This window comes from Conger conger, chromosome 5 (assembly GCF_963514075.1).
Source record: "Conger conger chromosome 5, fConCon1.1, whole genome shotgun sequence".
In the NCBI taxonomy this organism is placed as follows: Eukaryota; Metazoa; Chordata; class Actinopteri; order Anguilliformes; family Congridae; genus Conger; species Conger conger.
The window spans coordinates 62,516,444-62,529,150 of record NC_083764.1 but is presented as its reverse complement, the minus strand read 5'-3'; the positions used below and the strand labels follow the sequence as shown (position 1 = coordinate 62,529,150).

General features: G+C 47.9%; 1 protein-coding gene across 1 annotated transcript in view; it reads right to left on the bottom strand.

Annotated features, from left to right (window-relative positions):
* Positions 1 to 12,335, bottom strand: part of LOC133129121 (cullin-3) — a 20,969-nt gene extending 8,634 nt beyond the window's left edge. The window contains exons 1-7 of the mRNA XM_061242966.1: positions 12,060 to 12,335; positions 5,542 to 5,739; positions 5,092 to 5,205; positions 3,841 to 4,001; positions 2,336 to 2,450; positions 1,068 to 1,296; positions 294 to 439 (exon numbers count right to left, since the gene is read on the bottom strand). Of these exons, the coding sequence (XP_061098950.1) occupies positions 294 to 439; positions 1,068 to 1,296; positions 2,336 to 2,450; positions 3,841 to 4,001; positions 5,092 to 5,205; positions 5,542 to 5,739; positions 12,060 to 12,122 (1,026 nt within the window). The 5' untranslated portion in view covers positions 12,123 to 12,335. The remainder of the gene's footprint in view (positions 1 to 293; positions 440 to 1,067; positions 1,297 to 2,335; positions 2,451 to 3,840; positions 4,002 to 5,091; positions 5,206 to 5,541; positions 5,740 to 12,059) is intronic.
* Positions 12,336 to 12,707: the final 372 nt, after the last annotated feature.

Genomic DNA, 12,707 nt, shown 5'->3' with positions numbered 1-12,707 from the left:
GACAGGTGACGGCACCAACGATCACTGCAAAGACCAACACTGACCGCCTGCATGCATTGCTTCTCTCTCACCGCCACGAAGCATCCTGTACGGTGAACTGCCCTGCCGAGGCGACCCAAACACCAGGTGGGGTATCTGGACTGAGGACGAGCCCAGAGACCATTCTTTCAACGCGCTTAGAGAGCGCGTGCGTACGCCAGCTCATCAAAACGGACAGACCGCATTTACAGCGGCATTAGGACGCGACCGGGCGAAGCTGAATCGAGAGAGGCGACTTCCTGCGGGGGCGTTACCTGGATGTAGTCGACGGGGTTCTTGCCCTCGCCCTCCTCGGACACCAGAGCCTTGCCCTGCTCCCGCAGGTACGAGCTCATGCACTCGCACATGGTCTTCAGCCCGTTAGGGACACGGCTGAACAGCTTGTACATGCAGGCCAGGTCTGCAACACACACACAGACACACACAGACACACACAGACACACACAGACACACACAGACACACACAGACACACACAGCTGAAGAGCTTAGAAATGCAGAGCGTAATTACAAAAATGCAATCAAACAAACATGATTTACATGTTTGGTTAAGTGAGGTGCTTAAACTGTTGACACACTTGTGTTCAGGATTCAGAGTGCTGGACATTTAAACCAGGGTGTTGACCGTTAAAACGACCGGATTCAGCAATTGCGGTTTTAAACGCATGGTACATTAACCCCTCTTCCCAGCCAATTGTTTTGGAAAAAACCTGTCATTTTCAGACGATTAAAAAAAAATTATATTTAATATAGCATTTTTTATGCTGATTATGAAAAAGAACTTGCATTTCATTTTTTTCCCATTTTTGTAGTTGAAATTTTGTTTTGAAAATAAAAGTGTTTAGACGGGAAGGGGTTAACCCTGGCTTCCCCGAACGCGAGACCCCTCCAGCAGCATAAAGACGAGCGGAAGAGAAGTTCCACCGCAGTCGTCTTGCATTGACAGCAACTTCACAACCACGGGCGTAAGTACCAGCAGAGAAGTGACCGAGGAAAGGAAACCGCATCGGGAGGGGGGGGGGAGAGTTACCCTCCGTCTTGCCGTTCTTCAGCATGTGCACGAGGCCCGAGTTCTCCATCTCCACGATGGTCTTCATGTGCTTGGAGATGAGCTCCCGCTCCACCACCTTCACGATGGGCTCCTCCGTGGACTTGTCCAGGCAGTGCATCACGCGCTCGATCTCCTCGTTGATCCGCGCCTCCACCTTCTTGATGTACACGCTCGCGCTGTTCTCCGCCAAGAACTTCTGGCTCTCCATCTGCGGGCCAAACGGCGCCGGAGCGGGTCTTTGAGAGGCGACGCATTCTTTCAGCGCCCGTGCACGACCGCTGTATTACTCATTCACAAGCACTGCATAGGCGCAGACGTCAAAAAACCTCAAATTGGCATATTTGGCGTTATGCCAACATTGATGACGTGCATCGTGTCATTTCACTCGATATGACATGCTAATGTCACTTGCTGCCATAGTTGACACTCCATATGCCCATTTGCGGTTATTGATACAAGTGCTTATGAATGCTTATGCAGTGCTTATGAATGTGCTATGTCGTGCTTATGAAGGACAATAGCGCTTACGTAGGACCCTTCAAATTCAACAATGATGACAATGAAAACATGATTTCTTCATGTAACACCATAGAGCAGGGGTGTCAAACCCCAGTCCTGGAGAGCCGCAGTGTCTGCTGGATTTCAGTGCGTCCAATACAGGCCTGCTTCTTCTCCCCTCACACCTGACTCCCAGGTAAAGGGAGGGTGGTCACACCTGACTCCCAGGTAAAGGGAGGGTGAAAACACCTGACTCCCAGGTAAAGGGAGGGTGAACACACCTGACTCCCAGGTAAAGGGAGGGTGGTCACACCTGACTCCCAGGTAAAGGGAGGGTGGTCACACCTGACTCCCAGGTAAAGGGAGGGTGAACACACCTGACTCCCAGGTAAAGGGAGGGTGGTCACACCTGACTCCCAGGTAAAGGGAGGGTGGTCACACCTGACTCCCAGGTAAAGGGAGGGTGGTCACACCTGACTCCCAGGTAAAGGGAGGGTGGTCACACCTGACTCCCAGGTAAAGGGAGGGTGGTTACACCTGACTCCCAGGTAAAGGGAGGGTGGACACGCCTGACTCCGAGGTAGAGGGAGGGGGAGCACACCAGACTCCCAGGTAAAGGAGTAAGTTCTCAGCCCTTGAGGATCATGAGTTGCTGATCCCTGCCATAGAGTGTATAATGTGTAATAATACATAAGGGCGTATGATCGCTATTGACGGCGGACAAATCCGGGCATTTATCTTGAACAAACCTGGAAGAATTCCGCAGACATCTCTAGAAAAGGGGCCTCGAAGTCCTCCTCGTAAACGGAGCGGCCCTCCAGCCCCAGGATCATCAGCATCTGACAGGCGTTCCGGATCGCACCCCTGGGAGGGGACAGAACTTAAACTCATTTTTCTGCTCCAATGAGAAAGACGTTCAGGTTTCGCTGACCAATCGGGGGGTCTTTCTCTGAAAACGCCTGGATTAGCGGCATCAACTTGCATTACATTATTGGCATTTGGCAGACGCTCTTATCCAGAGCGACGTACAGTTGATTAGACTAAGCAGGAGACAGTCCTCCCCTGGAGCAATGCAGGGTTAAGGGCCTTGCTCAAGGGCCCAACGGCTGGGCGGATCTTATTGTGGCTACACTGGGATTAGAATCACCGACCTTGTGTGTCCCAGTAATTTACCTTAACCACTACGCTACAGGCCGCCCACTTACCCGGGGCAGCCACGATAAGACCCCCACCATTGCCCCCTGCTTCGTCTAATCAACTATAAAGTCACTTTTGGATGAAAGTGTCAGCTAAATAATGGTAATGTAGAATGTCCAACGCTGCACTGCAAACTCTGCCTAGACGGCTGCCACTCATACCATTAATCGATCAGTGCACTGTAGGTCAAATCAAAAACAAACCAGATGAATTAATTAGCTGCAATCAACCTTTTCAGTTTGCGAAACATGTTACTGACAGCGCCTTTAGCCATGAGTCTAAGGCGAGTAACATGTAAACGCGTCCAGAAATCATTGCCAAATGAGTTTGTTACAGTTAATCAGGAACATTAAAAGCCACCAGAGTGCGATCAGAAAACGTATTTCCTGGGTGATTTTACTTGAGCGCTGCCATGCTGCCAGAACAGCAGCCGGACAAGGCAACATGTGTGGGTCGCATCCCGAGCAGCATCACAAAGACATATACTGGGGAGCAAACGTACAGGTCAGATCGCAGGCTGCAGGACAAATATGGACCAAGCACCCGTTACGTCACCCACTGAGTGCCCATGGGCTGGCGACAACCAAGGAAGCGCAGAGAAACGTCAGGTTTCTGGGGTTCATGAGCACATTCATGCCTTTATGATTCATATCCATATCCACGGGTAGTATCGGTGAAACTACTAAGATTGCGTGGCGACATCCGCGTACTGCATCTTCAAAACCGGCAAGTTACTCAGAACAGCAGTGACAACGGTGAACCACATTCAACTTCCTGTGAAGACAAAACGGCGGATATCAAACAAGTGGTATTATTCACATCTACAACGGTGCGTGCGGAGCTCCTTTAAAAAGGAGTGAGGTCACAAACACGCAATTAGAATGTTCTCAACCGAACATTCCAACGCCGGGGTAACGGCCAAAGCGACGGGTGTTCTAGAACACTGGCTTCTAGAACACTCCAGAAAGGCCTACTCTTCAGAAGTGCCACGAGGAGACGGGCGAGAGGAGGGAACAGGAGAACGCGGAACCGCGGCCTCCTTCGAAGACCCTTTTACCTGTCCACCACCTCTCCCTTGCGCTCCCGCGCGATCATGTCAAGCAGTGTCTGCCGGAGGTGGTCCCGGATGCAGCCGTACCGGACCACCTGGTCCCTGAAGATGATGAGACCCAGGTTGTACACATTCTCCACGTTGTTCTGCTGCACGTAGACGCGGTCCTGCGGAGGAAGAGGAAGATGAAGGCGACCAGACACACCACTCAATATGGTGTTACCAGACCGACGACACCTTTTTGCTGTCCACAACTTTAATAGATGCATTCCACTCAAATATTTACCAAAAAAGTAGTATTACCTTTGATCAGACTAGTCGCACGCACGCATGCAGACACACAGAGATGGAGGCACCGTGTCTGTGCACGTCTGTGCCAGTTGGAAAGGCGAGGAGCTGCACCCTCAGTATACTTGGGGGGTCATTATGGGTACAACCCCCTCCCCCCCACACAAATGTTCTGTGTAGAGTACCAATTAGGCAAGGCTCTCTAGACCAGACGCACCTCAGCGCCGATGCCAACCAGCCAGTTACCACACACGACACCACCCCACATCACATCACATGACCACACCTCATTCGGGTGAATGGCGGGTATTGGGAAGGAGCACTCAGCGGCTCACGATAAGTCCATCAGTCCATCACAGCTCGTTCTCCCCACGACCACAGACCGCGTTCACAACGCGGGACCGGTTACAGCGTTTCGCAAGGCGCTCTCGGCGACGAGGCGATGGCCCAGTTCGCCCAGGAGTGCTGAAGGCCAAGGCTGCACGTTCTCCACGAGACTAACACTCATAGCCCTCGCCATTTTAAAGTGTCATTTTAACAGCAATTTAAAGGTTGCACTTCCGATTCCCACGTCAAGACACTGCCAGTGCACCTTTCAGTAAGGTACCTGCATAGCTTCAGAATGCATCCAGCTGTAAAAACGCACCATGTATAAATAAAACGCACGCACGCACGCACGCACGCACGCACGCGCGCACACGCGCACACGCGCACACGCGCACACGCGCACACACGCACACACGCACACACGCACACACACAAACACACACACACACACACACACACACACACACACACACACACACACACACACAAACACACACAAACACAGACAAACACAGACAAACACAGACACACACACACAAACACACACACACACACACACACACACACACACACACACACACACACACACACACACACACACACACACACACAAGGTATGTAGGGAGGAACAGACAGACATACCATGTACATTAAGATGTCTCTGATCATGACCATGGCTGTCTGGTGGTCATTCCAGGCTTGATTCAAGGTCTGCAGAAAGTTGTTATTTAATGAGTTGAGGACATCTTCTCGTACCTGTGAGGAGAGGGGAAAGAGGAGCCCGGTCATTGGCTGGAGGGTGTCGCCACACACAGGAAGCCATCACTAATCCCAACGAGCGATGCTGTGGAACTAAGCACCGGATTGGCCGTTCGGGCCCGTCATTCAAAGTAAATTACGGTATCGATTTCCACCGGAGAACACCATTCCCACTGCACAACACACTAGCCCTAATCAGGGCGTTTAATTCAGCTTCATCACACGGGCCACTCCATGAGCCAACCTGGAGTCCACATCAGCTACGGGACAGCCTAAAACGGTCTACAGTCCCCTCTCGACAGGGTTAAAGCCCCGGGGCGGGCGCTCCCTCACTTTGTTGATGAGGTGCTCGGTGACCACTTCCCGTAGGCCCGTGTACAGCTTCTCCCCGTGCTTGTGCAGCACCATGGTGTAGGCGTTTCTGTACAGCTCCTCGAAGCTCAGGCCACTGTTGTTCTTGCGCTGGATTTCCTGGATGGCGTTCTTCAGGAGGTCCCATATGTTGTTGACATATTTTTCGTCCATCGTCATCTGCGTGGGGAAAATAAAGAAATTAATTCATTTAAAAATTTCATTTAAAAAAAAAAAAAAAGGAAAAGTTTGCAAACCCTTGGCCTTCTGAATCATGACGATGTTCCACCCTGAGACTCAGGTCATTACATTACATTACATTATTGGCATTTTGGCAGAAATATCCAGAGCGACATACAGTTGATTAAACTAAGCAGGAGACAATCCTCCCCTGGAGCAATGCAGGGTTAAGGGCCTTGCTCAAGGGCCCAACGGCTATGCGGATCTTATTGTTGCTACACCGGGATTAGAACCACCGACCACCCCAGGTCATCCGTTAGAACATTTATCAACGCTCATATGAAATGGAATAACGCAAGCAGCAAAGTTTGCACCAACATATTTATGGAAGACCACGCACAAGAAAGCTTGAGGGATCGTCTTACGCATGGATCCACATCCACAAGTAATTTCCAGAACTTTCTCCCCAATTTACCTACTACCTAATGCAGCAGTGGTTGTCACGGCAACGGGATGACTAGCCACTGGTCTTGACATGGCATCATGACGTTCAAAGCATAAGCTTTTTTAAACCAAACTATTTCACTTTTCAGAAGTCAGATTTTGAGGGAAAAGATATTTTCTTTCTCTCATAAAGTGAGAGTAAAGGGTTAATTATGAATGATGAATTTCAGTGATGGGCTACACCAATATTTCACACCCTCCGCCTGGCAACAGGAAGCCCCAAAGAACCGTCTTTTGCGACTGTGTGATGTGAGGTCACAGAGAGGCCGCAATGAAACTCGTGCTGAAACATGTCCCATCACAGTGCACATGCCCAGCTAGCGCAAAATGTTCTCACAACGTTGCTACCATGGAGTGGCGACGCTGTAACGTTGACAAAACATCCCAGTAACGCTGCAAGAACATTTTGTGTTCCCAGGGTATCGTCACTGATACCATTGCAATACAAGGGAAAAGCCAAATCATCTCTCAACCTAACAACTTGATGGAACTGGTTATAAAAGTCATATGCACTGGAGGCAGAAACACTGGGGGCTTTCAAGACGAGGCTTCATACGGTGCTAGGCACCACCGAGCTGGCCTGTTAGTCATTATGTTATGTTAAAATAAAACTGGGTGTGTGTTCGCTAAAAAGTACCTCTTAAAATGACCTAGATCCATAACTGTAGGTCAGGGCTGCCCAACCCTGTTCCTAGAGATCTACCGTCCCCTTGTAGGGTTTCACTCCAACCCTAACAAAGCACACCTCACTCAACAGCCAGAGCAGGGCTGCCCAACCCTGTTCCTGGAGACTTTCATTCCTGTCGGTTTTGGTTAAAAAAATCTGAAATGACTCAGCAAAGTCAACAGACAAACAGACCCTTCCTCCCGGCAGAATCTCCTTAAACGGGGATCTAATTAGTTTACAGCTGTGTGAAAGGCCACTGAGCAGGGGACAGGCTGAGGCACTGGCATCCGAACTGACGAGAAGACTCGACACCAGCATGCTCACAGAGACCAGCAGAGCTGGGCTCAAACACCATCTGCTTTGGACTACTTCTCTGTGCTCTACTGATCTTGCCTGGTGCATTTGTGCCTGGAAGGAGGAGCGGATGGGCGGGGTTTACACTTTTGGGATCACTTAACTTTGTTCCACCACACCAGGCGAGCTTAGTCAAATGCCGAGAAGCATTTGAAGCCGGGTCTGGTGCGAGCGACTGTGCTCCAGGAGGAAGAGAACTCTGGCAGCGCCGCACTGAGCAAGCGGGATGCACTGAAGAGGAAACTGCAGCTAAATCTCCAAAAATGCCACAACCGAGGCGCTGCCGGCAGCAGAACGATGAGAAAGACGAACCGAGAGGAAGAGACTCGGTTTCAACCTCCCGAAAAGAGAAGCGAAGGTTGTATTAAATTTTAAAACGTTTTTTTTTGTTCAGCTCAAAAAGTGTTTGGTCGACAGTGCTCCGGCTGGGAATTACACCTGCAACCCGGTAGTCGGGAGTTCCCGGAGTTCCCAGAGTTCCCAGAGTTCCCAGAGTTCCTATTCAAAAGACACTTTTGTGGAGTTTTCAGAAAGAAAGACCTGCGCATGGCCACACATCATAACCATGGAGGTTCCAACAAGTTCTGGGTCAGTGTGCGATTATAACCCTGGTGGAGCAACAGACCGAGGAAGAGGAAAAACGCGCAACAACATACATTTCTGCCTCTCAGCACAAAGCACTCCGCGGCGGCAGGCAGCTGGATTACGCGCCTGATTGGTTAAATAAGGACCTGGTCTGGAAGGCCAGGACGCCAACATGAATGACCGTATAGAGGGCCCGCTTCTCGACCGCCGCACTCGAAGAACAACGATATCCCAGCCGCAAGGCTCAAGCCAAAAAGCTGAAGCAACTCAAGACAATGGGTGGAACAGCAGCGGAAAAAAAAGCGACTCGTTTTAAGCTCTAGACTGCTACGAGGATCAGGGAACCAAACCCAATGTCTCGGTACGGGCTTTCTAAAGAGAGAGTGGAACGGGCAGAGAAGGGGCTGTATATTTCAATCTACTCTCATCAGGTTCTGGAAAGGATTTAGGCGACACACACTTCACTCATTACATCAGTCATGTCTTTACATTCCACGCTGGGGGCACCACTCCACCTTTTACAATGCTCCACTTTGCACTAGCCGTAATTGTACACAAAGAAACAAATTCTTACAACGCCAAAAGTAAAACAGTCCTTCAGACCTAGGGATCACAGTCCACATTGCATCCCTAAACAATGCTTTCCACAATACCGGGCCTACATCATATGGTACATGCTCCACTATTGAAACAATCAATGCAATTGTATAGTAACTTTGCCATCTACCATCCAGCACAGTGGAGTAAAATATGGGCAAGGCAATATTCCTTAATATACGTACCATCGAAAAATAATTATGCGGTACTCCTTTGAATAACTAGCTTGTCAAAAGCCCGTTCAGGAGGAAGAGTTAAAGTCTGAGTGATCACACTGAAGCTCTCTCCCATGCTACTGACTTCAGGGAAGAGATTTGTCAACATCAGTCAGACCGCGAGAAGAGGACAACACCAACAGTCGTCCAAGCTACTGGATTAATAATGCCAAACCAATAAGGTTAAGTGGCCAAGACCACACGTTTGACTAAAGTGGGCCACTTCCTTTCCCGACATGCATGAAAACGATATTCCAGTTCTATCTATAGCTAACAGACAGTTTGTAAAAGTAATGGATAGTGGAGAGGTGCGATAGTTTGGAAGGGGCAGTAACAAAATATGACTGTCAACAAATGTCAACCACCATGTAAACTACCTCAGAGGAAAAATGACAAGATAGATAGATCTTTATTGTCTACAGAGAGCAAAAATTAATTCCACGAACTTCTCCTGAAAACCAGTGCAGTGCAAGTGAGGCTTTTTTTTTTTTTTTTTGACAAACACGGTCACCGTTCACAACCGTACAGTTGAGGAAGACATCCTGAATGCTGAATGTGTCAGTAATTCCCTCTCCCATTCATCAAACGTGCAAATGGCCCAAAAGCCTGTGTACGCTATAACTCTGGTGAACTGGTTACCTCTAGTGAATTCGCTTCAAATCATCTCGCTACATGAGCGCTGCTCGACTCCACGTCCTACGGGCCGCAGTGTCTGCAGGCGTTTGCTACGACCGTGCGCTACACCACCTGATCGAACCAACTCGCTTATCTGAACGAAGCAAGGCAAAATAACGAATAATTTGTGAAATCAAAGATACCTGCACACCGCGGCCCGTAGGGCGTGGAGTCCAGTAGCACCGCTCTATATCCAGACACAGAGGTCAACCGCAGACCCGATGAACACACTTCTTTCCCTTCACACATGGTCAGACCGGTCCATCCGTGCCTCTGCAGCTAAAGCGGCCTCTGGCCCTGAATAGACAGAGCAGATTTGCCTGTGCTTGTCATTTCAGGCTTGCAGGCAGCTCCAGCTTTTCGTGGTGACACTGGTCTGGGTCAGAGCCACCGCCACTGGCACGGACCCCAGAATGACTGTGGGGGGTGGGCGGGCACAAATGGGGGACTCAAACAAGACTCCAGCAATGGCTGAGCGAACAAGAAACGGGTTCAAACGTAACGGCACTGAACGTGCCGTTAAACAAACACCCGCAAAAGGCTTCCCAGTATTCCAAGCAGACCCAAAACCATGGAAACGCGAAGCCGTGTTTGGGGCTCTGTAAAGGCCAAACACTGATTGGCGATCTGAATCAATGCCAGCGTAATTATGGATTCCTTTTGCCACAGTGCAACTAAACCGGTCAACCCATCGGTCAACCCATCGCTCGTTTCACCCAAACCTACTGAACCCAAGACAAACATGTCAATGGTTGTCACCGTATCATGCAAGACACACACACACGAGTTCATTCGCTCATTGCTAAACGAAAGAAATCCTCAAAATCATAGAAACAAGATGTTTGTTTTACCTGCCATCTCTTGCGAAAAGGATAACGTGCAATTCTCCAGTCGGTGTTAAGACACATTATTTACACTAAGAACTAGCATGTAATGTTGGACGTTCAGTAGTCGAAATATATGTGTAACGCGTAATGGTAAAAAATAAATAAATAAAAAATAGAAACACTGGTCAATTCATAGCAGATTCTGGTAAAATATGGGCGAGAGAAAAAAAACGTACTGAAATCATAAATGTGTTGTCTAGCCTGCTCCAGCGTATCAACGCGCAAGAGATAACGGTCAGTTATTAACTCCCCGTTTTGACTCAATATCGAATTGCCTATTTATTTATGTAATGTTTCTACGTTACAGTGCAGGTTCATTCAAGCCCATCATAGATTTTAAGTAATAATAAAGTTACGCCTATATAACGAGCTCCGTTTCAAAGAGTGCAAAGCTGACAGCATTTCAAGAAAACCTTTATCTCACCGACGGTTTTAGAAATCGTTATCTTTTTCGGTACTGTGCTACGATTTACAGTCGTGCAATCACCAGCTCATACGCGTTTTAAAACATCACACCACATGCATGAGCTGACGTTACTGTAATACGTTAGCTGGCTGAGTAAATAGAAAAGTTCATGTTGTGTCCATTTTCTCATTATCTTTTCGGTAAATGACTGGCATATGTCATATTTAGATTCAGTTTGCATGTCAGTAAACCAATCTGTCCGTATATCCTATTAAGTATTGCACTTGAGTTCATGTCTTCAAAAATAAATAAATAGACATACAGTTACACTTCCTACATGGTCACACACTAGCTAGCTGACTGAATGAAACAATGCCGGCACATGAAGCCACAAACTCAGCTGTCCAACCATGGCACTTGCTAACATTGGTATACCTATTTTAGAGGTTAACTTACACAGTAGTACTTATACGTGTGCCGCACCTGGCTAGCGAGTTAGCTCGCAAGCTAATAAATACCCTGCATGCGACAACCATTTTGCGGACATATTCCGGTTAGGCTATGGTGCGTTAGCTTGCTAAATAGACATTAAATGTTTGCTGCTCTTACGAGCAAAACACCCAAAAGTACACATGACAATTACCCAACAATGTAAGTTACCTGGCCTACATCATATGGTACATGCTCCACTATTGAGACAATCTATGGAATTGTATAGTAACCGTCTAACGTTAGCCAATTATATTTATGCACATGACTAACGTTACCCGTTTTCAGACGAGAACAAAAACAACGTTCCGTACTCGGATTCATTGCACACAAACCTTAGCTTAGCTACCGGTAACGTTAATCCTTGCACGGTAGAGGTTGTCACGCAAGCTAGGTAGCCATTTAGCTAGCTAAATAGGGCAACGTTGGCAAATATTATTATGCACTTGGTTGCACTGTGTAGGCATGTGACATGGAACTTCAAAAACAAATAAAGCAGACTATATTACACAACTCCCACTTCCTCGTTTATGCAGCAACTAGCAAGCTAGCTAGCTGACAGATCTATTCATAACAAGTGTCAAAAAGGCCACACGGTCAGGTAACGTTAGAGCTAGCTATCTTAGTCAACAAAGCTATGACCCTGATAGCTACTGTAGTAGCTAGCCACGTTAGCAAACTAGCCAAGTACACTAGCCAGCCAGACTGAGTCAAGCTAGCAAGCTAACAAGCTAAACGTTTGCGTTTTATTCTGACAAATATTTGGTTTGCCAATACATTAGCGTGACTTCATATATAACAAGTGAATTGGTGACTGGAATCTCCGTACGCCATTGTTTACTACGAAACAGGCCTCTGCTTTGGCATAGCCCAATCAAATCCCCGATTATCGAGTCTCCACGCCGACCCGTCTCGGAGCCCTGTCTCCGGCTAGAACTTACAGGAAAGGCTCGTATCCTCATCTTGGTGTCCTTCTTGGTGCCGCCTTTGCTGAGGTTGGACATTTATAGTGATTTATTCGGTCGTCTCTGTGTTTACATGAAAGACTTTGTTTGGGCCGTTGCAGGGAAGCATGCAGGTGGAAAGCTCAACAATTTCCCCCCCTAAACCTTTCCCCAAGTCTGAGTCCCTCTCGCTTGATATTGTCACTTAACCACCACAGAACACACTCAACTCCTGGCTAGTTATCTATGCACAGCGATGGCGGACAGTTCCCACTGCGCAGGACTCGCACACAGAAATTCACGCGAGATCACGGAATCAGAAAAAAGTTGAAAGAGAGGAAAAGTTTGATCTCCCAATTTTAATTTTTTTTTTTTTGTGGTTCGGTGGTGATACGTCTGTTGACAATTATTTGCCTTATATTAATTGAAAAAAATAGTCATACTTATATTTCTCTGCGTCAGGGGTGGTAGTGGTTATAAATTACACATTATAATTGGAGTCACTAGCTCAAATCCGAGAAGGGGATTGTACAGTTGGGCAAAGGCTGTTTGTATTTGTGAGTAGTATAGGCTACTTGCATTTCAGACGCCAAATTGTTGAAGAAGGTAAGTACTCTGCAAAGACTGATAAATGTTTGAATGCTA